The sequence below is a fragment of the Oncorhynchus mykiss genome, chromosome 5 (assembly GCF_013265735.2).
Source record: "Oncorhynchus mykiss isolate Arlee chromosome 5, USDA_OmykA_1.1, whole genome shotgun sequence".
NCBI lineage: Eukaryota > Metazoa > Chordata > Actinopteri > Salmoniformes > Salmonidae > Oncorhynchus > Oncorhynchus mykiss.
The window spans coordinates 21,291,857-21,319,133 of record NC_048569.1 but is presented as its reverse complement, the minus strand read 5'-3'; the positions used below and the strand labels follow the sequence as shown (position 1 = coordinate 21,319,133).

The 27,277-nt window shown below is 42.9% G+C and overlaps 1 protein-coding gene across 4 annotated transcripts in view; it reads left to right on the top strand.

Moving 5' to 3' along the window:
- LOC110522822 (unconventional myosin-XVIIIb) overlaps positions 1-27,277 on the top strand; it is a 63,076-nt gene that overhangs the window by 34,108 nt on the left and 1,691 nt on the right. For 3 of the 4 annotated variants that reach the window (XM_036977030.1, XM_036977033.1, XM_036977032.1), the window contains 16 exons: positions 146-269; positions 637-761; positions 2,681-2,835; positions 2,943-3,066; positions 3,207-3,407; positions 4,193-4,303; positions 8,735-8,839; positions 14,765-14,926; positions 15,076-15,189; positions 15,328-15,444; positions 15,550-15,633; positions 15,773-15,910; positions 16,118-16,303; positions 21,704-21,837; positions 22,894-22,935; positions 25,551-25,733. In XM_036977030.1, coding sequence (XP_036832925.1) covers positions 146-269; positions 637-761; positions 2,681-2,835; positions 2,943-3,066; positions 3,207-3,407; positions 4,193-4,303; positions 8,735-8,839; positions 14,765-14,926; positions 15,076-15,189; positions 15,328-15,444; positions 15,550-15,633; positions 15,773-15,910; positions 16,118-16,303; positions 21,704-21,837; positions 22,894-22,935; positions 25,551-25,733 — 2,105 coding nt within the window. The remainder of the gene's footprint in view (positions 1-145; positions 270-636; positions 762-2,680; positions 2,836-2,942; positions 3,067-3,206; positions 3,408-4,192; positions 4,304-8,734; positions 8,840-14,764; positions 14,927-15,075; positions 15,190-15,327; positions 15,445-15,549; positions 15,634-15,772; positions 15,911-16,117; positions 16,304-21,703; positions 21,838-22,893; positions 22,936-25,550; positions 25,734-27,277) is intronic. The other variant, XM_036977031.1, reaches the window with a different exon arrangement.

Here is a 27,277-nt window from a genome sequence, read left to right as displayed (position 1 = left end):
ACACAAGGAACTACAGGGAGTATTACAACAGCACCCTAATAACTCTCCGGTACACAAGGACTAAAGGTGTTGTGTGCCTGGCCCCATACAATATAGTATTTTTCTCTCTTTCTTTTTCTCTCTTTTCTCTCCTTCCCTTTCTCAGGCTCGGCTGGGCCAGTGTAAGGTCACCATGGTGACGCTGGAGAAACAGTTGGAGGAGGAGAAACAGAAAGTCCAGAGCAAAGAGTCCCAGGCTGGGACAGGGACAAGCTGGGGAACTACTAGAGGTAACTGCCTGTCATTTGGATTGATCAATAGGTGAAACTCACTCTCAGGTTTGACTGCACTGGATGTTACTAACTGTTGATCTGAGTTATACTGCCACCATGTGGCATCAGGGAAAATGCAGAATAAATGGCAGAATTACAGTTGACATTTATTCACACAGAACAGGCAGGGGGGGGGGGGGGGGGTGGATGGAGGTTGGGTAATGGCAGTTTAAGGTTTGGCGGTTAAGGGGTTTGGATTACCGTTTTAGGAGGGAACAGGCGTGGGGAATCTGGGAGGATGGGGTGTGGTCTGAATTCTTCATGACTTTTCTCTACACACACACTGCCCCCCCCTGTCCCCCCCCCCCCCCCCCCCCCCCTACAGAGAGTGAGATGGCACTACAGCTAGAGTGCTGCCAGACTGAGGTAGAGTATGTCAGGAGACGACTCAAACACACAGAGGAGAGACTGGAGGCAGAGAGACAGACACACCTAGAGCTGGACACCAAGGTATATAGCACACACACACACACACACACACACATATACACATACAGTGCCTTGCGAAAGTATTTGGCCCCCTTGAACTTTGCGACCTTTTGCCACATTTCAGGCTTCAAACATAAAGATATAAAACTGTATTTTTTTGTGAAGAATCAACAACAAGTGGGACACAATCATGAAGTGGAACGACATTTATTGGATATTTCAAACTTTTTTAACAAATCAAAAACTGAAAAATTGGGCGTGCAAAATTATTCAGCCCCCTTAAGTTAATACTTTGTAGCGCCACCTTTTGCTGCGATTACAGCTGTAAGTCGCTTGGGGTATGTCTCTATCAGTTTTGCACATCGAGAGACTGACATTTTTTCCCATTCCTCCTTGCAAAACAGCTCAAGCTCAGTGAGGTTGGATGGAGAGCATTTGTGAACAGCAGTTTTCAGTTCTTTCCACAGATTCTCGATTGGATTCAGGTCTGGACTTTGACTTGGCCATTCTAACACCTGGATATGTTTATTTTTGAACCATTCCATTGTAGATTTTGCTTTACATTGTCTTGTTGGAAGACAAATCTCCGTCCCAGTCTCAGGTCTTTTGCAGACTCCATCAGGTTTTCTTCCAGAATGGTCCTGTATTTGGCTCCATCCATCTTCCCATCAATTTTAACCATCTTCCCTGTCCCTGCTGAAGAAAAGCAGGCCCAAACCATGATGCTGCCACCACCATGTTTGACAGTGGGGATGGTGTGTTCAGCTGTGTTGCTTTTACGCCAAACATAACGTTTTGCATTGCTGCCAAAAAGTTCAATTTTGGTTTCATCTCACCAGGTCACCTTCTTCCACATGTTTGGTGTGTCTCCCAGGTGGCTTGTGGCAAACTTTAAACGACACTTTTTATGGATATCTTTAAGAAATGGCTTTCTTCTTGCCACTCTTCCATAAAGGCCAGATTTGTGCAATATACGACTGATTGTTGTCCTATGGACAGAGTCTCCCACCTCAGCTGTAGATCTCTGCAGTTCATCCAGAGTGATCACGGGCCTCTTGGCTGCATCTCTGATCAGTCTTCTCCTTGTATGAGCTGAAATTTTAGAGGGACGGCCAGGTCTTGGTAGATTTGCAGTGGTCTGATACTCCTTCCATTTCAATATTATCGCTTGCACAGTGCTCCTTGGGATGTTTAAAGTTTGGGAAATCTTTTTGTATCCAAATCCGGCTTTAAACTTCTTCACAACAGTATCTCGGACCTGCCTGGTGTGTTCCTTGTTCTTCATGATGCTCTCTGCGCTTTTAACGGACCTCTGAGACTATCACAGTGCAGGTGCATTTATACGGAGACTTGATTACACACAGGTGGATTGTATTTATCATCATTAGTCATTTAGGTCAACATTGGATCATTCAGAGATCCTCACTGAACTTCTGGAGAGAGTTTGCTGCACTGAAAGTAAAGGGGCTGAATAATTTTGCACGCCCAATTTTTCAGTTTTTGATTTGTTAAAAAAGTTTGAAATATCCAATAAATGTCGTTCCACTTCATGATTGTGTCCCACTTGTTGTTGATTCTTCACAAAAAAATACAGTTTTATATCTTTATGTTTGAAGCCTGAAATGTGGCAAAAGGTCGCAAAGTTCAAGGGGGCCGAATACTTTCGCAAGGCACTGTATACACAAACACACCCTCACACACACATATATAAAAACACACTCTCACACGCAGTCTTACACACTCACACACACATATACACAAACACACAAGAACACACTCACCCTTTCTCTCTCTCTCTCTCTCTCTCTCTCTCTCTCTCACACACACACACACACACACACACACACACACACACACACACACCACCACTTCTCAGCGTAGCTCACACACAGTCCAGGGTTGTCGTCTCTTGCTGAGTCTCTGTCTCCCCCCTGTGGTAGGTGGGCTCCCTACAGGCCCAGCTGGAGCAGTCTAAGAGGAGCGCCACAGAGTTGAAGCGTCAGGTTCGTCGTGTCACCTCTGACCTCCAGGACGCCCGTGTTCTCACTGACAGCCTACAGGGTCGCGCTCACGAGCTGGACCGCAAACAGAGGAGGTAGGTTTGTATTGGTGTGTGTGTGTAAGAAACTTAATTCAAACAAGGGTAAGTAGGGATTCCATATAATGGAGTATGTATGCGTTCCAATGCATGTGTTTTTACAGGTTTGACAGTGAGTTGACCCAGGCCCTAGAAGAGGCTGACAAAGAGAGAGAACTGAAGGACAAAGCCATTTACGAGAGCACTGCACTGGGGGCAGAGATATACACTCTGAAACGCACTCTACAGGTACACTAAATACACATTTAGAAGTGGTTTCACAACCTTAAACAACAAACATTTGGTGAAAAGATACATCCGTTGTCTGTTCCCATGTGTGTCTGTTCCTGCGATTGTGTGTGTGTGTGTGTGTGTGTGTGTATTTGTAGGAGAGCCTGGCAGAAGTGGTTCGTGTGCAGCAGCAGAAGGAGGAGCTGTGTGCCCAGATCCGTGACCTCAGCGTGCCCTTTGACCTGGCCTCTGATTCGCTGCCGGACCTCAAGAAGCAGCTCCGCCTCCTGGAGACCCAGACCAATGAGAGAGGAGAGGAGATTACCAAGCTTACCGCCAAGATTCAGCAGGCACAGCAGGTATGCATGCCATGCACGCAAACACACACACACACACACACACACACACACACACACACACACACGGATTACAAGAAACTGTAACTCTTACTACTGACATAATTGAGTGATACTGTTTTTACACAGCAGCAGGTATGTATGCACACAACACACAGAGACACAGACATCTCTCTGCCTCTTACTATAACCTCTCTTCCTCTTTCTCCACCTCTTCCTCTTTCTCCACCTCTTCCTCTTTCGCCACCTCTCTTCCTCTTTCTCCATTTCTCTTCCTCTTCCCCCATCTCTTCCTCTACCTCTCTTCCTCTACCTCTCTTCCTCTTTCTCCACCTCTCTTCCCTTTCTCCATCTATCTTCCTCTTTCTCCACCTCTCTTCCTCTTTCTCCACCTCTCTTCCTCTTTCTCCACCTCTCTTCTTCTTCCTCTTTCTCCACCTCTCTTCCTCTTCCCCCCTCTCTTCCTCTTTCTCCACCTCTCTTCCTCTTTCTCCACCTCTCTTCCTCTTTCTCCACCTCTCTTCTTCTTCCTCTTTCTCCACCTCTCTTCCTCTTCCCCCCTCTCTTTCTCCACCTCTCTTCCTCTTCCCCCTCTCTTCCTCTTTCTCCATCTATCTTCCTCTTTCTCATCTCTCTTCCTCTTCCCCCCTCTCTTCCTCTTCCCCCCTCTCTTCCTTTCTTCACTTCTCTTCCTCTTTCTTCACCTCTCTTCCTCTTCCCCCCTCTCTTCCTCCCTCTCCACCTCTTCCTCTTTCTCCACCTCTCTTCTTCCACCTATCTTCCTCTAGTTGCACCTGCGTTTTGAGATGGAGATGGAGAGAATGAAACAGATTCATCTTAAAGAGCTGGAGGATAAAGAGGAGGAGTTAGAGGACGTACACAAGTCTTCCCAGAGACGGGTAGGTGACAGCTACTGACCACAGAATGGGACCACTGCTTAGGTTAGAACAGTTACTGACTGTCAACTTATTATGAACAGTGGTGGAAAAAGTACCCAAATGTCATACTTGAGTACAATATACCCTAAAAAACGACCTAAGTAGTACATTAAAGTATTTTTTACTTAAGTACTGTACGGCCCTGATCTCACCGCTATAGAGATGTTTTACGACAGCCAGGATTAGTATGAGGAGATCAATCATCTACATCAAGCATATATAAAACACCTGGTATCTTGGTTTAACTGTTGAACATGGTTCCACTACGTCCAGTAAAACACCTGGTTCCACTACGTCCTGTAAAACACCTGGTTCCACTACGTCCTGTAAAACACCTGGTTCCACTACGTCCTGTAAAACACCTGGTGCCTTTGTTTAACTGTTGAACATGGTTCCACTACGTCCTGTAAAACACCTGGTTCCACTACGTCCTGTAAAACACCTGGTTCCACTACGTCCTGTAAAACACCTGGTTCCTTTGTTTAACTGTTGAACATGTTTCCACTACGTCCAGTAAAACACCTGGTTCCACTACGTCCTGTAAAACACCTGGTTCCACTACGTCCTGTAAAACACCTGGTTCCACTACGTCCTGTAAAACACCTGGTTCCTTTGTTTAACTGTTGAACATGTTTCCACTACGTCCTGTAAAACACCTGGTTCCACTACGTCCTGTAAAACACCTGGTGCCTTTGTTTAACTGTTGAACATGGTTCCACTACGTCCTGTAAAACACCTGGTTCCACTACGTCCTGTAAAACACCTGGTGCCTTTGTTTAACTGTTGAACATGTTTCCACTACGTCCAGTAAAACACCTGGTGCCTTTGTTTAACTGTTGAACATGGTTCCACTACGTCCTGTAAAACACCTGGTTCCACTACGTCCTGTAAAACACCTGGTTCCACTACGTCCTGTAAAACACCTGGTGCCTTTGTTTAACTGTTGAACATGGTTCCACTACGTCCTGTAAAACACCTGGTTCCACTACGTCCTGTAAAACACCTGGTTCCACTACGTCCTGTAAAACACCTGGTTCCACTACGTCCTGTAAAACACCTGGTTCCTTTGTTTAACTGTTGAACATGTTTCCACTACGTCCTGTAAAACACCTGGTTCCACTACGTCCTGTAAAACACCTGGTTCCTTTGTTTAACTGTTGAACATGGTTCCACTACGTCCTGTAAAACACATGGTTCCACTACGTCCTGTAAAACACATGGTTCCACTACGTCCTGTAAAACACCTGGTTCCACTACGTCCTGTAAAACACCTGGTTCCACTACGTCCTGTAAAACACCTGGTTCCACTACGTCCTGTAAAACACCTGGTTCCACTACGTCCTGTAAAACACCTGGTTCCACTACGTCCTGTAAAACACCTGGTTCCACTACGTCCTGTAAAACACCTGGTTCCACTACGTCCTGTAAAACACCTGGTTCCTTTGTTTAACTGTTGAACATGTTTCCACTACGTCCAGTAAAACACCTGGTGCCTTTGTTTAACTGTTGAACATGTTTCCACTACGTCCTGTAAAACACCTGGTTCCACTACGTTCTGTAAAACACCTGGTTCCACTACGTCCTGCAAAACACCTGGTTCCACTACGTCCTGTAAAACACCTGGTTCCACTACGTCCTGTAAAACACCTGGTTCCTTTGTTTAACTGTTGAACATGTTTCCACTACGTCCCGTAAAACACCTGGTTCCACTACGTCCTGTAAAACACCTGGTTCCACTAAGTCCTGTAAAACACCTGGTTCCTTTGTTTAACTGTTGAACATGGTTCCACTACGTCCTGTAAAACACCTGGTTCCACTACGTCCTGTAAAACACCTGGTGCCTTTGTTTAACTGTTGAACATGGTTCCACTACGTCCTGTAAAACACCTGGTTCCACTACGTCCTGTAAAACACCTGGTTCCTTTGTTTAACTGTTGAACATGGTTCCACTACGTCCTGTAAAACACCTGGTTCCACTACGTCCTGTAAAACACCTGGTTCCACTACCTCCTGTAAAACACCTGGTTCCACTACGTCCTGTAAAACACCTGGTTCCACTACGTCCTGTAAAACACCTGGTTCCTTTGTTTAACTGTTGAACATGGTTCCACTACGTCCAGTAAAACACCTGGTTCCACTACGTCCTGTAAAACACCTGGTTCCACTACGTCCTGTAAAACACCTGGTTCCACTACGTCCTGTAAAACACCTGGTTCCTTTGTTTAACTGTTGAACATGGTTCCACTACGTCCTGTAAAACACCTGGTTCCACTACGTCCTGTAAAACACCTGGTTCCTTTGTTTAACTGTTGAACATGGTTCCACTACGTCCTGTAAAACACCTGGTTCCATTACGTCCTGTAAAACACATGGTTCCACTACGTCCTGTAAAACACCTGGTTCCACTACGTCCTGTAAAACACCTGGTTCCTTTGTTTAACTGTTGAACATGGTTCCACTACGTCCTGTAAAACACCTGGTTCCACTACGTCCTGTAAAACACCTGGTTCCTTTGTTTAACTGTTGAACATGGTTCCACTACGTCCTGTAAAACACATGGTTCCACTACGTCCTGTAAAACACATGGTTCCACTACATCCTGTAAAACACCTGGTTCCACTACGTCCTGTAAAACACCTGGTTCCACTACGTCCTGTAAAACACATGGTTCCACTACGTCCTGTAAAACACCTGGTTCCACTACGTCCTGTAAAACACCTGGTTCCACTACGTCCTGTAAAACACCTGGTTCCACTACGTCCTGTAAAACACCTGGTTCCACTACGTCCTGTAAAACACCTGGTTCCTTTGTTTAACTGTTGAACATGGTTCCACTACGTCCTGTAAAACACCTGGTTCCACTACGTCCTGTAAAACACCTGGTTCCTTTGTTTAACTGTTGAACATGGTTCCACTACGTCCTGTAAAACACCTGGTTCCATTACGTCCAGTAAAACACCTGGTTCCTTTGTTTAACTGTTGAACATGTTTCCACTACGTCCTGTAAAACACCTGGTTCCACTACGTCCTGTAAAACACCTGGTTCCACTATGTCCTGTAAAACACCTGGTTCCACTACGTCCTGTAAAACACATGGTTCCACTACGTCCTGTAAAACACATGGTTCCACTACGTCCTGTAAAACACCTGGTTCCACTACGTCCTGTAAAACACCTGGTTCCACTACGTCCTGTAAAACACCTGGTTCCACTACGTCCTGTAAAACACCTGGTTCCACTACGTCCTGTAAAACACCTGGTTCCACTACGTCCTGTAAAACACCTGGTTCCACTACGTCCTGTAAAACACCTGGTTCCACTACGTCCTGTAAAACACATGGTTCCACTACGTCCTGTAAAACACCTGCTTCCACTACGTCCTGTAAAACACCTGCTTCCACTACGTCCTGTAAAACACCTGGTTCCACTACGTCCTGTAAAACACCTGGTTCCACTACGTCCTGTAAAACACCTGGTTCCACTACGTCCTGTAAAACACCTGGTTCCACTACGTCCTGTAAAACACCTGGTTCCACTACGTCCTGTAAAACACCTGGTTCCACTACGTCCTGTAAAACACCTGGTTCCACTACGTCCTGTAAAACACCTGGTTCCACTACGTCCTGTAAAACACCTGGTTCCACTACGTCCTGTAAAACACATGGTTCCACTACGTCCTGTAAAACACCTGCTTCCACTACGTCCTGTAAAACACCTGCTTCCACTACGTCCTGTAAAACACCTGGTTCCACTACGTCCTGTAAAACACCTGGTTCCACTACGTCCTGTAAAACACATGGTTCCACTACGTTCTGTAAAACACATGGTTCCACTACGTCCTGTAAAACACATGGTTCCACTACGTCCTGTAAAACACCTGGTTCCACTACGTCCTGTAAAACACATGGTTCCACTACGTCCTGTAAAACACCTGGTTCCACTACGTCCTGTAAAACACCTGGTTCCACTACGTCCTGTAAAACACATGGTTCCACTACGTCCTGTAAAACACCTGGTTCCACTACGTCCTGTAAAACACCTGGTTCCACTACGTCCTGTAAAACACCTGGTTCCACTACGTCCTGTAAAACACCTGGTTCCACTACGTCCTGTAAAACACCTGGTTCCACTACGTCCTGTAAAACACATGGTTCCACTACGTCCTGTAAAACACATGGTTCCACTACGTCCTGTAAAACACCTGGTTCCACTACGTCCTGTAAAACACATGGTTCCACTACGTCCTGTAAAACACCTGGTTCCACTACGTCCTGTAAAACACATGGTTCCACTACCTCCTGTAAAACACATGGTTCCACTACGTCCTGTAAAACACCTGGTTCCTTTGCTTATTTGCTGAAATTGTAATACGTTTGTTTTTATTTCCTTGTAGCTGCGTCAGCTAGAGATGCAGCTGGAACAAGAGTATGAAGAGAAACAGATGGTTGTTCATGAGAAACACGACCTGGAGGGACTCATAGCTACACTTTGTGACCAGGTACACACAGACACATGCACAGATGCACGCACACACACACATGGTACATAATACACACACACATGTACGCACACACACAAACACGCAAACACAGTACATACACACACACATACATACACACAGAGCACATGCACGTAGACACACACACACATTGACGCATACACACACACACACACACACACAATCACACACACACACACACACACACACACACACACACACACACACAGATAGAGACACAGAGAGACACACACACTCACTGTTGCACAAAGTCAATCTCAAAGTGCTGTCGAATCAGGCTGGTCTTTCTATTGACGTGCCTCTCGGCCGCGAGTGTGTGTGTGCGTGTCTGTGTGTGTGTGCGTGTCTGTGTGTGTGTGAGCCTGTGTGTGTGTGTGTGTGTGTGTGTGTGTGTGTGTGTGTGTGTGTGTGTGTGTGTGTGTGTGTGTGCGCGCGCGCCTGTGTGTGTGTGTTCCAATCCAGGCAGTGGGGCAGTATAGATTTTTCCAGTGTAATGCTCTCAGGGAGATGAATTCAGCATGTCACTTCTACCAACAGGCAATACAAAGAAACCCAATATAGCAGGCAGCCTAAAGCTTCCACAACACCTCATCACTCTGTCACTGCAGGGAGATGTAGAGTCTGTTTCTGTCTCCCCATGTTCAATGCATCAGCCCCACTAACTCACTCACAGCAATCCATAAGTGGGTGTTTCTATAAACTAGCCACTAGTGAGGATTTTCTACACTGGACAACTTGTTTCAGCTGTTGATAAGTCATTGATAATAATTTGCCATTTTTGTTCATGTCATTACATTAAGATATAAGGGGGATCACAGCTATATTCAATACAATTCACTAGTTGATTTAAATCCTTTATCATAGTTGGTGTCTTGACGGATTTGTCCAAAATCGTGTAACAAAAAACATGAATTTTCGGAATCATATATTAAGCATGAATCAGTTAAATTATACATTGAACTTGAACTCTGTAAGAATCCTGGATCTGGCTGTCAGACAGTTTTTTTTGTATAGTGATCCCAGAAATGCAGTGTAACTACATAACAGTTGGTGTCTTATGTTAGGCTCTTATGATAGGCTCTTATGTTAGGCTCTTGTGTTAGGCTCTTATGTTAGGCTCTTGTGTTAGGCTCTTGTGTTAGGCTCTTATGTTAGGCTCTTGTGTTAGGCTCTTGTGTTAGGCTCTTGTGTTAGGCTCTTATGTTAGGGTATTGTGTTAGGGTCTTATGTTAGGCTCTTGTGTTAGGCTCTTGTGTTAGGCTCTTGTGTTAGGCTCTTGTGTTAGGCTCTTGTGTTAGGCTCTTATGTTAGGCTCTTGTGTTAGGCTCTTGTGTTAGGCTCTTGTGTTAGGCTCTTGTGTTAGGCTCGACAAGCGGATAAGAGGCAATTGTGTTAGGCTCTTGTGTTAGGCTCTTGTGTTAGGCTCTTATGTTAGGCTCTTGTGTTAGGCTCTTGTGTTAGGCTCTTGTGTTAGGCTCTTGTGTTAGGCTCTTGTGTTAGGCTCTTGTGTTAGGCTCTTATGTTAGGCTCTTGTGTTAGGCTCTTGTGTTAGGCTCTTGTGTTAGGGTCTTGTGTTAGGCTCTTGTGTTAGGCTCTTGTGTTAGGCTCTTGTGTTAGGCTCTTGTGTTAGGCTCTTGTGTTAGGCTCTTGTGTTAGGCTCGACAAGCGGATAAGAGGCAATTCGTAATTTCGATTAAGACATTAATGAGCGAGCTATGACAGACGTAGTCAATATAACTATTTGTTCAGCACTTTTGAAATGTACAGAATTCAGAACATGGACCGTTCTTACGGTATTCTCCATGTACACCAAGTCAGAACAGTAGGATAAATAAAGGGGGCATATAAGCAGACAATGAAAGCTCTTACAATATTCAATGATGACATTTCTCTAAAACAGGCTATAGGCTACATGTGCACCACCAAATCAGAACAGTAGGCTAAGTTATGAGGGGGAAAGGGACCAAATTATTAAGGTGAGGCACATGGCTACTAACAGCTTACTACACAACATTAACTTAGTATTACTATCTTAGCTACAGTATACATATCTCCCTGTCACATTACAAAATTTATGCAGCAGCATACAATACATCTTTGGACTCACCTTGTTGTGCTGTGCTCACTTGAACAGGAAGGTGGCACGGCGGTCCTTGTGGGAACAATTTTTCATCAAACTTTGTCATCAAAGTCTGTCATTCTCTGGATTTATGGTGCTTTTATTTTTTATTTTTTTAACAGCTTTTTTTTCGACAGCTTTCAAGACAACAGTGAACTTGGAAAAAGCAAGGTTGAATTATGACGTCAGTGGTCTTCAGATTGGAGCTTTAGAAGGAGGCCAGAGTTCCCGACTTGGAATTCCGAGTTGGATGACCCTTAAAAATGTATTTTCCCAGTCGGAGCTCGTTTTTTATCGGGTTCCCAGTTGTTTTGACCTCACTGAAGTCTGAGATTTCCCAGTTCCACATTTGCAGTTGTTTTGAATGAGATATAAGTCATGCTGGATTGACAGCATGGCCAATGCACTCCATCTTTTCTGGCCCATGGTGTTAAATGTTCATCATTTTAAGCTTGGAAAATAGACCCTTAAACCCAGACTTCGACCACACACCCACTCCACTGAATAGCAGGCTAGTGATTGCTTTGCAATGCTTACAGTTACCCACTGATTCCTTCCAAACCACTCATTGTTGAATTTGCGATTTCTGATGTTTATGTCCAATGGGCGATGAGCACCGATATCTTTTATCTATAATTTCTCTTCATATGACAAGGATTAAAAAAGATTTCCAGTAGATTGTCGACGTGATTCATTATGATGACTGCTAGTCCATCTTGCTAGCTAAGATTTTGAAAGTATGATGTTGACATGATCAGTCCAATCCAATCTCCTTCACTAGCTTTAAGCACCAACTGTCAGAGCAGCTCACAGATTACTGCACCTGTACATAGCCCACCTATAATTTAGCCCAAACAACTACCTCTTTCCCTACTGTATTTAATTAATTAATTTATTTTTCTCCTTTGCACCCCATTATTTTTATTTGTACTTTGCACATTCTCCCATTGCAAATCTACCATTCCAGTGTTTTACTTGCTATATTGTATTTACCTTGCCACCATGGCCTTTTTTGCCTTTACCTCCCTTCTCACCTCATTTGCTCACATCGTATATAGACTTGTTTATACTGTATTATTGACTGTATGTTTGTTTTACTCCATGTGTAACTCTGTGTCGTTGTATGTGTCGAACTGCTTTGCTTTATCTTGGCCAGGTCGCAATTGTAAATGAGAACTTGTTCTCAACTTGCCTACCTGGTTAAATAAAGGTGAAATAAATAAATAAATAAATAAAAATAAAGCTACGGTAGATAAAACGTGATTTGATGTAATTTTATCTGTGGCCAATAACCTTGAGCCTTTTTGAATGGGGACTTCTAATGTAACTCATTGGCAGCACCCAAGGGGCTTGAATTTTCGAGCTCTCCCCGTAGATTTTGAGTTGACGTAGTGTCCCCAGAGTGACAGAATACTGAGCCAATCACGGCGCAACTAGAGAACATTACCAACCCCTACGCGCCGTAATTTCCGCTGGCTGCCCCACCACCACAGAAAGCACTGAGCTATAGTAGGCTGAAACACTTGCATTTTGGAGCTGCCGCATGCGCATATGTGGCTTTATTAACTCAATATATTTTTTTACATTGTTCGCAGACTGATATGTGACACGTATTAATGCCAAAATAACATGCGAAACAGGCAACACATTAATTAATTTTAATTTACTTATTATTTTTAGCTAAACAGGTGGGGCTCAAATGAATTATTTATTTTATTTTATTTCACCTTTATTTAACCAGGTAGGCTAGTTGAGAACAAGTTCTCATTTGCAACTGCGACCTGGCCAAGATAAAGCATAGCAGTGTGAACAGACAACACAGAGTTACACATGGAGTAACAATTAACAAGTCAATAACACAGTAGAAAAAAAGGAGAGTCTATATACATTGTGTGCAAAAGGCATGAGGAGGTAGGCGAATAATTACAATTTTGCAGATTAACACTGGTGTAAGGGCGTTCGTCTGTAGGAGGAGGAGAAGCGGACCAAAGCGCAGCGTGGTGGTTATTCATATTTTAATAAATCACTACACATGAACAAACTAACGAAAACAAGAAAAGTGAGAACGCAAAACAGTCCTATCCTGTGACGACAAACACAGTTACAGGAACAATCACCCACAAACACAGTGAAACCCAGGCTACCTAAGTATGATTCTCAATCAGAGACAACTAATGACACCTGCCTCTGATTGAGAACCATACTAGGCCCGAAAACATAGAAATGCCCCAAAACATAGAAAAACAAACATAGACTGCCCACCCAACTCACGCCCTGACCATACTAAATAAATACAAAACAACAGAAATCGAGGTCAGAACGTGACAACTGGAGTGATAAATGATCAGATTGTCATGTACAGGTAGAGATATTGGTGTGCAAAAGAGCAGAAAAGTAAATAAATAAAAACAGTATGGGGATGAGGTAGGTAAAAATGGGTGGGCTATTTACCGATAGACTAATTATTCTGGATTTAAATGACAACAACTTGATCTGGTAATTAAATAACATAACAAATAAATTTTGTTTTCCATGTTACACCTGCAATTTTAAATAATACAAGGGGCTTGAAATATTCCACTTGAACTCAGAACTTCAAGTAGTACTGGAATAGATCTACATTGAAAATCAGACATTTCCTCCATTTTTGGTTGAAAAGTCTTTGTAATTATTGTAGTAAATGTACAATTATCTGTGATTTAATTTTGATCTGTTTTTGTGAGAGATGTGGCCACTTTCGTTTGTTTCCTGCTGCTTCAACTGAAAGGTGTTGAGCTACTCTGTTTTTTTTGTAAAACCACGTGCGGTTATTATGAGAATGACAACATCTAATGCTGGCTTCACCTTGGCTTTCCAAACAAATCCTTCCAATAAAGAAGGAACCTGGTTTTTGGTCACTTTCTCAGTACAAAAACAGCGATGGTGAGATTCAAACGCTGTTCATGGGTTCATTATGTGACAAAAAATGCATCCAGTCTATTTAGTCAGGCAATGTCCACATTATTCTCACATATTTTAGAATGTAATCATCATTTGAATATCAATGCATTGGCAAGGCCTACATTTTTATTATTCTTAAAGAAGTAATGGCCTACTTTTTTGTACACTTTTTTGTACAGTCATATAAATGATACAATTGTATAACATTGAGGTCATTGAAGATTACAATGAAGTGCTTGAAATAGTCTCTGAAACTCTTTAAATGTGACTTGCCATGTCTTTATGAGGTCTATGTTGATGTCACAGGAGGTTGGTGGCACATTAATTGGGGAGGATGGGCTCGTGGTAGTGGCTAGAGCAGAATTAGTGGAATGGTATTAAATACATCAAAGACATGGTTTCCATTCCATCCTCACTGTTCCAGCCATTATTATGAGCCGTCCTCCCCTCAGCAGCAGCCTCTGGTCGTTGTAAACATGTTGATAGAGTTATGGGTCAATTTACATATAGTTCCTTTTATTCCGCTAAGTACACATGTGGAACTGCATGAATTTGTTTCAAACCATTTCAATTTTTTTTATCCTAAAGTCACACATTGGTCCCATTATTTATAGAAAGACCTAAGTGCTCTTTTCCCTGTGGTAACAAATTGAAGTACAAACTTAATCAACAAATGTTTGTTTACTCAATGCCCCAGAGTTCCTCCACTACATAATATAGACAGGCTTGAGGTTGTTTTATTGTAATTGATGGGTGCTTGTGTGTGTATGTGTGTGTGTCTGTGTGTGCGGATTAAACAATTTAACACATTACTAAACATTAAATTCTCTTCCTCCCTCTGCAAGGTGGGACACAGGGACTTTGATGTGGAGAAGAGACTGAGGAGAGATCTGAAGAGAACCCATGCCCTGCTGGTTGATGCTCAGCTACTACTGTCTACCATAGACAACCCTGGACACAGCCAGGCTCCCGGCAGCAAGGAACACATAGAGCGTCTGCACTGCCAGGTACACACACACCTACACATGCAAACACACACACACATACTATGATGCTATGAATGTGGATCAAGGCGTGTTTAAACTAACAATTAAAACATACCCCCCCCCCCCTCTCTCCCTCTATTGCTCTCTCTGTCTCTCTCTTTCTCTGTTAGTTGGAGGAGAGTGAGGCAAGGAGAGCGGAGGTGGAGAGTGTTCAGAAGACTCTGTCCATGGAACTGGAGAATGCTCAGATAGAACTAGAGAACATCTGCAAACACAATAGTCTGGTGAGATAGATAGAGGCCTCATACTAGACTCTTACTACGCACTGTTACTATATCATTATCAGTGGTGTTTACAATCCTACTGTGAGCACAACAGTCTAGTGGAGAGAGTAGATGAAAGGTGTGTGTGTTTATGTGTAGGTGGATGAGCAGGTAGCTCAGCTGCAACATGACAAGTCCGATCTGTTGAAGAGACTAGAGGAGGACCAGGAGGACCTTAATGAACTCATGAAGAAACACAAAGCTCTCATTGCACAGGTGTGTAACTCTGCCTCATAGTGGTTTCCAAACCATGTACAAAGATTCTGACAGTTGTGCTTTTCAAATTAAATATCATTAAAACTGTACCTTTCTCTATCTCAGTCCTCCAGTGATATTTCACAGATCAGAGAGTTACAGGCTGAACTGGAGGAGGCCAAGAAACAGCAACACACACTCCAGGAAGAGGTAAGGACTGACAGCTGAGAAATGTGGGGGGATGGTGAACTACATATGCTGTTAATGTGGATACAAGACTGAATAACCTACTCTGACATTCCTCTTATCCTTCCTCTCCTCCTCCTTTCTCTTCCTCTTCTCCCCCCAGCTCGCAACCAGTATGGCCAGGGTGCAGTTCCTAGAGTCGTCCACCGTGGGGCGTAGTATCGTCAGTATGCAAGAGGCCAGGGTGTGTGACCTGGAGAACAAGCTGGAGTTCCAGAGAGGACAGGTCAAGAGGTTTGAGGTGAGGATGTTAAAATGGACAGTAAGCAATCTAGTTGACGTATCTTTACACACTCTCTGTCTCTCTCATATCTCTTTCTTTATCTCAATTCAATTTAATGTAATGGTGTATTATCGGCATGATGTACATATTGCCAAAGCTGAAATTTAGAAATAGTAGATAACGTTTAAATAATGTCTTACAAAAATATCTTCTGTCTCTCTGTAGGTGTTGGTGCTGCGTCTGAGGGATAGTGTGGTGCGTCTGGGAGAGGAGCTGGAGCAGAGTGCTCAGACAGAGGTCCGAGAGAGAGAGAACAGTCAGTACTACCAACAACGCCTCCACCACATGAGACAGGAGGTTGAAGACCTGTCTCAGAGAGAACAGGACAGCAGCCGCAGATGCTTGGAGCTGGTAACATACACATTCATACACACTATGTACAGTGCCCTTGACTTTTTCCACATTTTGTGAGGTTACAGCCTTATTCTAAAATGGATTAAATAGTTTTCCCCCCTCAATCTACACACACTACCCATTAATGACAAGCAAAAATAGGTTTTTAGGATAAAATAAATGAAAAACTGAGATATCACATTTACAAAAGTATTCAGACCCTTTACTCAGTACTTTGTTGAAGCACCTTTGGCAGCAATTACAGCATAGAGTCTTCTTGAGTATGACGCTACAAGCATGGCAGACCTGTATTTTGGGAGTTTCTCCCATTCAGGTTGGATGGGGAGCATTGCTGCACAGCTATTTCCAGGTCTCTCCAGAGATGTTCAATCGGGTTCAAGTCTGGGCTCTGGCTGGGCCACTCAAGGATATTTAGAGACTTGTCCTGAAGCCACTCCTGCGTTGTCTTGGCTGTGTGTTTAGGGTTGTTGTCCTGTTGGAGGGTGAACCTTCGTTCCAGTCTGAGGTCCTGAGAGCTCTGGAGCAGGTTTTCATCAAGGATCTCTCTGTACTTTGCTCGGTTCATCTTTCCCTCAATCCTGACTAGTCTCCCAGTCTCTGCTGCTGAAAAACACTCCCACAGCATGATGCTGCCACCACCATGCTTCACTGTAGGGATGGTGCCAGATTTTCTCCAGACATGAAACTGGGCATTCAGGCCAAAGAGTTTACTCTTGGTTTCATCAGACCAGAGAATCTTGTTTCTCATGGTCTGAGGTCTTTGGGTGCCTTTGGCCAAGCTCCAAGTGGGCTGTCATGTGCCTTTTACTGAGGAGTGGCTTCCGCCTGCACTCTACCATAAAGGCCTGATTGGTGGAGTGATGCAGAGATGGTTGTCCTTCTGGAAGGTTATTTGTTGGTTACTCTCCCCCAGATCTGTGCCTCGACACAATCCTGTCTCAAAGCTCTACGGACAATTCCTTCGACCTCATGGCTTTGTTTTTGCTCTGACATGTGCTGTCAACTGTGGGACCTCATATAGACAGGTGTGTGCCTTTCCAAATCATGTCCAATCAATTGAATTTACCACAGATGGACTCCAATCAAGTTGTAGAAACATCTCAAGGATGATCAATGGAAACAGGATACACAGAAGCTCTATTTCGAGTCTCATAGCAAAAGGTCTGAATACTCACGTAAATAAGGTATTTCTGTTTTTTATTTTTAATACATTTGCAAAAAATCCGAAACCTGTTTTTGCCTTGTCATTATGGCTGTAACGTAATGTAACAAAATGTGGAAAGGTCAAGGGGTGTGAATAATTTCCGAAGGCACTGTACATAACGTATACCAAATATTAGGAATATCCCCTTTTGTCCTCAGAACAGCCTCAATTTGTTGGGGCATGAACTCTACTAGTTGTTGAAAGCATTCCACAGGGATGCTGGCCCATGTTGACTCCAATGCTTCCCACAGTTGTGTCAAGTTGTCTGGATGTCCTTTGGGTGGTGGACCATTCTTGATACACACTGGAAGCGTGAAAAGCGCAGCAACGTTGCAGTTCCTGACACATTCAAACCGGAGTGTCCTACCACCTACTACCATACCCCGTTCAAAGGCAGTTACATCTTTTGTCGTACCCATTCACTCTCCATTCACCCATTCACACGTCTACACTGATTGAAGTGGATTTAACAGGTGACATCAATACGGGATCATAGCTTTTACCTGGATTCACCTGGTCAGTCTATGTCATGGAAAGAGTTCCTCATGTTCTGTACAATCAGTGTATCCACACAGACATATATAGCCTACACAAACACACATGGATAGATGCCCTTTAACGACCTAACGACCAACAGCGCAGACAGGCACAGCTCTCAGTGAGATACCCACTGTCTCCCCTGCATCCTCTCTCTAGCTTTGCCACTGTCTGGCTGGCTGTGATTAATCCTCATTGTCTTCTCAAGGTTATGGATACACACGTACACCCCATCCTATTCCACATGTCTCTATGACAACCACTAACCACCCCTCCACAGTCAATAACCTGGAGAGCCAATGATGGCGTGTGTTTGTGTGTCTTCATGCCATATAAGAACTGGTGTGTATGTCATACATTTGAGTGAGTGAGCTAGTGTGTGTAACAATGACTTTGGTGTGTTCTGTGTGTTGTGAGAGAGAGAGAGAGAGCGAGATTACAGGGAAAAGTGGAAGATTAATAGATTAATCACTCTCTTCTTTCTGTCTCTGTATGAATATGGAAGAATGCTCCTCGAGATAACACACACACACACACATACTCTACAGGAAGACCAAGGACCCACGTGTGTGTGTTGGTCAGTGCCACAATATATGATGGATGATGCAATAAGGAATAGACTGGGCATCATTATAAGACTCCATCCATTCTGGCCTGTATTGAATAACATGGATAAACGTACAGTTGGCCTGTATTGAATAACATGGATAAACGTACAGTTGGCCTGTATTGAATAACATGGATAAACGTACAGTTGGCCTGTATTGAATAACATGGATAAACATACAGTTGGCCTGTATTGAATAACATGGATAAACATACAGTTGGCCTGTATTGAATAACATGGATAAACGTACAGTTGGCCTGTATTGAATAACATGGATAAACGTACAGTTGGCCTGTATTGAATAACATGGATAAACATACAGTTGGCCTGTATTGAATAACATGGATAAACATACAGTTGGCCTGTATTGAATAACATGGATAAACGTACAGTTGGCCTGTATTGAATAACATGGATAAACGTACAGTTGGCCTGTATTGAATAACATGGATAAACGTACAGTTGGCCTGTATTGAATAACATGGATAAACGTACAGTTGGCCTGTATTGAATAACATGGATAAACGTACAGTTGGCCTGTATTGAATAACATGGATAAACATACAGTTGGCCTGTATTGAATAACATGGATAAACGTACAGTTGGCCTGTATTGAATAACATGGATAAACGTACAGTTGGCCTGTATTGAATAACATGGATAAACGTACAGTTGGCCTGTATTGAATAACATGGATAAACGTACAGTTGGCCTGTATTGAATAACATGGATAAACGTACAGTTGGCCTGTATTGAATAACATGGATAAACGTACAGTTGGCCTGTATTGAATAACATGGATAAACGTACAGTTGGCCTGTATTGAATAACATGGATAAACGTACAGTTGGCCTGTATTGAATAACATGGATAAACGTACAGTTGGCCTGTATTGAATAACATGGATAAACGTACAGTTGGCCTGTATTGAATAACATGGATAAACGTACAGTTGGCCTGTATTGAATAACATGGATAAACGTACAGTTGGCCTGTATTGAATAACATGGATAAACGTACAGTTGGCCTGTATTGAATAACATGGATAAACGTACAGTTGGCCTGTATTGAATAACATGGATAAACGTACAGTTGGCCTGTATTGAATAACATGGATAAACGTACAGTTGGCCTGTATTGAATAACATGGATAAACGTACAGTTGGCCTGTATTGAATAACATGGATAAACGTACAGTTGGCCTGTATTGAATAACATGGATAAACGTACAGTTGGCCTGTATTGAATAACATGGATAAACGTACAGTTGGCCTGTATTGAATAACATGGATAAACGTGCAGTTGGCCTGTATTGAATAACATGGATAAACGTACAGTTGGCCTGTATTGAATAACATGGATAAACGTACAGTTGGCCTGTATTGAATAACATGGATAAACGTACAGTTGGCCTGTATTGAATAACATGGATAAACGTACAGTTGGCCTGTATTGAATAACATGGATAAACGTACAGTTGGCCTGTATTGAATAACATGGATAAACGTACAGTTGGCCTGTATTGAATAACATGGATAAACGTACAGTTGGCCTGTATTGAATAACATGGATAAACGTACAGTTGGCCTGTATTGAATAACATGGATAAACGTACAGTTGGCCTGTATTGAATAACATGGATAAACGTACAGTTGGCCTGTATTGAATAACATGGATAAACGTACAGTTGGCCTGTATTGAATAACATGGATAAACGTGCAGTTGGCCTGTATTGAATAACATGGATAAACGTACAGTTGGCCTGTATTGAATAACATGGATAAACGTACAGTTGGCCTGTATTGAATAACATGGATAAACGTACAGTTGGCCTGTATTGAATAACATGGATAAACGTACAGTTGGCCTGTATTGAATAACATGGATAAACGTACAGTTGGCCTGTATTGAATAACATGGATATACATACAGTTGGCCTGTATTGAATAACATGGATAAACGTACAGTTGGCCTGTATTGAATAACATGGATAAACATACAGTTGGCCTGTATTGAATAACATGGATAAACGTACAGTTGGCCTGTATTGAATAACATGGATAAACGTACAGTTGGCCTGTATTGAATAACATGGATAAACATACAGTTGGCCTGTATTGAATAACATGGATAAACGTACAGTTGGCCTGTATTGAATAACATGGATAAACGTACAGTTGGCCTGTATTGAATAACATGGATAAACGTACAGTTGGCCTGTATTGAATAACATGGATAAACATACAGTTGGCCTGTATTGAATAACATGGATAAACGTACAGTTGGCCTGTATTGAATAACATGGATAAACGTGCAGTTGGCCTGTATTGAATAACATGGATAAACGTGCAGTTGGCCTGTATTGAATAACATGGATAAACGTACAGTTGGCCTGTATTGAATAACATGGATAAACGTACAGTTGGCCTGTATTGAATAACATGGATAAACGTACAGTTGGCCTGTATTGAATAACATGGATAAACGTGCAGTTGGCCTGTATTGAATAACATGGATAAACGTACAGTTGGCCTGTATTGAATAACATGGATAAACGTACAGTTGGCCTGTATTGAATAACATGGATAAACGTACAGTTGGCCTGTATTGAATAACATGGATAAACGTACAGTTGGCCTGTATTGAATAACATGGATAAACGTGCAGTTGGCCTGTATTGAATAACATGGATAAACGTGCAGTTGGCCTGTATTGAATAACATGGATAAACGTACAGTTGGCCTGTATTGAATAACATGGATAAACGTACAGTTGGCCTGTATTGAATAACATGGATAAACGTACAGTTGGCCTGTATTGAATAACATGGATAAACGTGCAGTTGGCCTGTATTGAATAACATGGATAAACGTACAGTTGGCCTGTATTGAATAACATGGATAAACGTACAGTTGGCCTGTGGCGCACACGTCTTTGGAGTTCCTCTGTGCGGCCTCTCCACACTCTGTCACCTCTCCTATGGACACGTCTCTCTTTTTCCCTCTTTCCCCCCCTCACTTTCTATCTCTCTTTCGCTCTCTGTTCTCAGGAGATGCAAGTGACAGAGCTGAGTGCGGTCAGACAGACATTACAAGCTGATCTGGAGACATCCATCCATCGTATCGTTGATCTGCAAGCCGCCCTGGAGGAGGTGGAGTCTAGTGACGAAAGTGATGATGAGAGGTATGAGTGTGTTACTGTGTTTGATGTGTAAGAGATGTATGAGTGTGTTACTGTGTTTGATGTGTAATAGAGGTATGAATGTGTTACTGTGTTTGATGTGTAAGAGTGGTATGAGTGTGTTACTGTGTTTGATGTGTAAGAGAGGTATGAGTGTGTTACTGTGTTTGATATGTAAGAGTGGTATGAGTGTGTTACTGTGTTTGATGTGTAATAGAGGTATGAATGTGTTACTGTGTTTGATGTGTAAGAGTGGTATGAGTGTGTTACTGTGTTTGATGTGTAAGAGTGGTATGAGTGTGTTACTGTGTTTGATGTGTAAGAGAGGTATGAGTGTGTTACTGTGTTTGATGTGTAAGAGTGGTATGAGTGTGTTACTGTGTTTGATATGTAAGAGTGGTATGAGTGTGTTACTGTGTTTGATGTGTAAGAGAGGTATGAGTGTGTTACTGTGTTTGATGTGTAAGAGAGGTATGAGTGTGTTACTGTGTTTGATGTGTAAGAGATGTATGAGTGTGTTACTGTGTTTGATGTGTAATAGAGGTATGAATGTGTTACTGTGTTTGATGTGTAAGAGTGGTATGAGTGTGTTACTGTGTTTGATGTGTAATAGAGGTATGAATGTGTTACTGTGTTTGATGTGTAAGAGTGGTATGAGTGTGTTACTGTGTTTGATGTGTAATAGAGGTATGAATGTGTTACTGTGTTTGATGTGTAAGAGTGGTATGAGTGTGTTACTGTGTTTGATGTGTAAGAGAGGTATGAGTGTGTTACTGTGTTTGATGTGTAAGAGAGGTATGAGTGTATTACTGTGTTTGATGTGTAAGAGAGGTATGAGTGTGTTACTGTGTTTGACGTGTAAGAGAGGTATGAGTGTGTGTGTTACTGTGTTTGATGTATAAGAGAGGTATGAGTGTGTTACTGTGTTTGATATGTAAAAGTGGTATGTTGGAGGGTTAAAGCAATGGGATGACAGGTACATTTGTATCCAGAAGGAAGTTACATCATTACTGCTCTGATCCCACACCCCTGACCTTTCACCCCTCTTCCTGATTCCAGTGTTGCGACGGCTGTGGAATCCTTTGCTAAGAAGAGAGACCTGTAAGAACCCTGGTTCCCAGCATGTGTGCAGATGTCTATTCACGCGCGTGTGTTTCCGTCCTCTGTACTCTTGCCTGTGTTGGCTTGAATCTAGAGTGCTGAGTCTTGGGCTGTTTCAGTTATTAGACCAGTCTGATATACAGTGGGGCAAAAAAGTATTTAGTCAGCCACCAACTGTGCAAGTTCTCCCACTTAAAAAGATGAGAGAGGCCTGTTATTTTAATCATAGGTACTCTTCAACTATGACAGACAAAATTAGAAAAAAAATCCAGAAAATCACATTGTAGGATTTTTAATGAATTTATTTGCAAATTATGGTGGAAAATAAGTATTTGGTCACCTACAAACAAGCAAGATTTCTGGCTCTCACAGACCTGTAACTTCTTCTTTGAGAGGCTCTTATGTCCTCCACTCGCTACCTGATTAATGGCTCCTGTTTGAACTTGTTATCAGTATAAAAGACACCTGTCCACAACCTCAAACAGTCACACTCCAAACTCCACTATGGCCAAGACCAAAGAGCTGTCAAAGGACACCAGAAACAAAATTGTAGACCTGCACCAGGCTGGGAAGACTGAATCTGCAATAGGTAAGCAGCTTGGTTTGAAGAATTCAACTGTGGGAGCAATTATTAGGAAATGGAAGCCATACAAGACCACTGATAATCTCCGTCGATCTGGGGCTCCACGCAAGATCTCACCCCGTGGGGTCAAAATGATCACAAGAACGGTGAGCTAAAATCCCAGAACCACACAGGGGGACCTAGTGAATGACCTGCAGAGAGCTGGGACCAAAGTAACAAAGCCTACCATCAGTAACACACTACGCCGCCAGGGACTCAAATCCTGCAGTGCCAGGCGTATCCCCCTGATTAAGCCAGTACATGTCCAGGCCCGTCTGAAGTTTGCTAAAGAGCATTTGGATGATCCAGAAGAAGATTGGGAGAATGTCATATGGTCAGATGAAACCAAAATATAACTTTTTGGTAAAAACTCAACTCGTCGTGTTTGGAGGACAAAGAATGCTGAATTGCATCCAAAGAACACCATACCTACTGTGAAGCATGGGGGTGGAAACATCATGCTTTGGGGCTGTTTTTCTGCAAAGGGACCAGGACGACTGATCCGTGTAAAGGAAAGAATGAATGGGGCCATGTATCGTGAGATTTTGAGTGAAAACCTCCTTCTTTCCTCAGCATGGGCATTGAAGATGAAATGTGGCTGGGTCTTTCAGCATGACAATGATCCCAAACACACCGCCCGGGCAACGAAGGAGTGGCTTCGTAAGAAGCATTAAGGTCCTGGAGTGGCCTAGCCAGTCTCCAGATCTCAACCCCATAGAACATCTTTGGAGGGAGTTGAAAGTCCATGTTGCCCAGCAACAGCCCCAAAACATCACAAGCTCTAGAGGAGATCTGCATGGAGGAATGGGCCAAAATTCCAGCAACAGTGTGTGAAAACCTTGTGAAGACTTACAGAAAACGTTTGACCTCTGTCATTGCCAACAAAGGGTATATAACAAAGTATTGAGATAAACTTTTGTTATTGACCAAATACTTATTTTCCACCATAATTTGCAAATAAATTCATTAAAAATCCTACAATGTGATTTTCTGGATTTTTTTTCTTCTCATTTTGTCTGTCATAGTTGAAGTGTACCTATGCTGAAAATTACAGGCCTCACTCATCTTTTTAAGTGGGAGAACTTGCACAATTGGTGGCTGACTAAATACTTTTTTGCCCCACTGTATATATATGGTCCCTGGGCTGTTGATGATGTGAACAGACCGACAGTGCATAGCTAAATGCCTGAGCTGTAGTCTGACAGCTACTGTCTGAAGAGACACTCAGTAGCTCCATCTCCCTGTAGGTGGACAAGGTTGAGAGCCACAGGACTGGAGCAAAGAGACACCTACACAGACACACAGCCCTATGTAAGAGACACACACACACACGTACACAGACACACAGCCCTATGTAAGAGACACACACACACACGTACACAGACACACAGCCCTTTGTAAGACACAATAATCTTTTCTCTGTTCTGAGAGTTCACCAGCTGTGATATTCTTGTGTATTCCATAAGGCATGGAGTCCCATGCATTGCAGTACAGAGCCAGTTCTTCTCTCTCTCTCCTCTTCATTATCTACTCTCATTTTATCACTCCCGCTCTCAATCTTTCCTGCTCTATCACTTCTTCCTCCCTCTTTCTCTCTTAAACTTCTATACCCTGACCAATTACTTTTTCATTCTTGCTCCCTCCATCGTCCTCTTCTTTCCTCTCTCTAATGGCAGATGGGAGAGGTTGTAGTTAGTTTGTTTATATACAGTACAAGTATGTGACCTGAGTACTAAGTGTGAATGTCTGACACCTCTGACTGTGTCTCCAATATGATCTGCCACCACCTGCAGTCACACAGCAGGAGAGAGAGGACACAGGGACAGGAAATGTCCTCTGAGGACACTGTGGCTGAACTGCTGTGAGCTGACCATGGCTTAGAAGTGTTGCATCTCTGGCTGTGTGGAGTCATGTGTGTTCTGTCTCTTGGTACTGTGTTTGTGTGATCTCTGTTGCTCAGTGACACTGTGTGTGTGTTCCCGCTCTTCCTCAGCGACAGTGTGTCTAGTGTTGGTTCTCAATCTCTGGGCACAGAGGATGTTGGAGAGGGCATCCGTCATTGGCTGGGTGTTCCCCGAGGGGGGGCCAGACGGGGCTCTCCCTATGGCAGCAGTACCATCAGCAACCAGTCGGGGCGCCAGTCTGTCACAGACACCATGAGCACTTACAGCTTCCGGTGAGTTGTCAGTTCAGTTTGATTCAGTACAGTTCAACTTCAGTAGGTCAATTCAATAGCAACTGCATAGATACTAAGGCCTATCAAGCGTTCAATCAGATCAAGCGTTAACCGCCGATAGCCGACACCCTCATAGCTGATGTTTTGGCGGTGTCAGAGGTGTAACTGTGTTGGAGCTGTCAAATCGGTGAGCAGCTGCTCTTGATCTTTGTCACAAAGCAACGTCCGTCCCACTCATGTTAGAAGTTCAGAAAGAGAAAGTGTAGGTTTTACAGAAATAATGACCATGAAACTAAATAATGAGGACATCTATCATCTTAATTGAGGTGGAGATTACATCTCACATTCCAGTGTTAGAACTTAAATAAGGCTGCATGAGATTTCTATTAATGCAACTTCGTGCAGTCATTGGCAATGTCCACTTTAGGTATAATGCCAGAAGCCGCTTGTGGATTTCACAGCTCTAACGCAGTTTCTCCTCCGACCCCACCAAAACAACCACTATGTGGATGTTGTCAGTTTTAGAGCCTGTTTTACAGTGCCTTGTGAAAGTATTCGGCCCCCTTGAACTTTGCGTCCTTTTGACACATTTCAGGCTTCAAACATAAAGATATAAAACTGTATTTTTTTGTGAAGAATCAACAACAAGTGGGACACAATCATGAAGTGGAACGACATTTATTGGATATTTCAAACTTTTTTAACAAATCAAAAACTGAAAAATTGGGCGTGCAAAATTATTCAGCCCCTTTACTTTCAGTGCAGCAAACTCTCTCCAGAAGTTCAGTGAGGATCTCTGAATGATCCAATGTTGACCTAAATGACTAATGATGATAAATACAATCCACCTGTGTGTAATCAAGTCTCCGTATAAATGCACCTGCACTGTGATAGTCTCAGAGGTCCGTCAAAAGTGCAGAGAGCATCATGAAGAACAAGGAACACACCAGGCAGGTCCGAGATACTGTTGTGAAGAAGTTTAAAGCCGGATTTGGATACAAAAACATTTCCCAAGCTTTAAACATCCCAAGGAGCACTGTGCAAGCGATAATATTGAAATGGAAGGAGTATCAGACCACTGCAAATCTACCAAGACCTGGCCGTCCCTCTAAACTTTCAGCTCATACAAGGAGAAGACAATGGTTAAAATTGATGGGAAGATGGATGGAGCCAAATACAGGACCATTCTGGAAGAAAACCTGATGGAGTCTGCAAAAGACCTGAGACTGGGACGGAGATTTGTCTTCCAACAAGACAATGATCCAAAACATAAAGCAAAATCTACAATGGAATGGTTCAAAAATAAACATCCAGGTGTTAGAATGGCCAAGTCAAAGTCCAGACCTGAATCCAATCGAGAATCTGTGGAAAGAACTGAAAACTGCTGTTCACAAATGCTCTCCATCCAACCTCACTGAGCTCGAGCTGTTTTGCAAGGAGGAATGGGAAAAAATGTCAGTCTCTCGATGTGCAAAACTGATAGAGACATACCCCAAGCGACTTACAGCTGTAATCGCAGCAAAAGGTGGCGCTACAAAGTATTA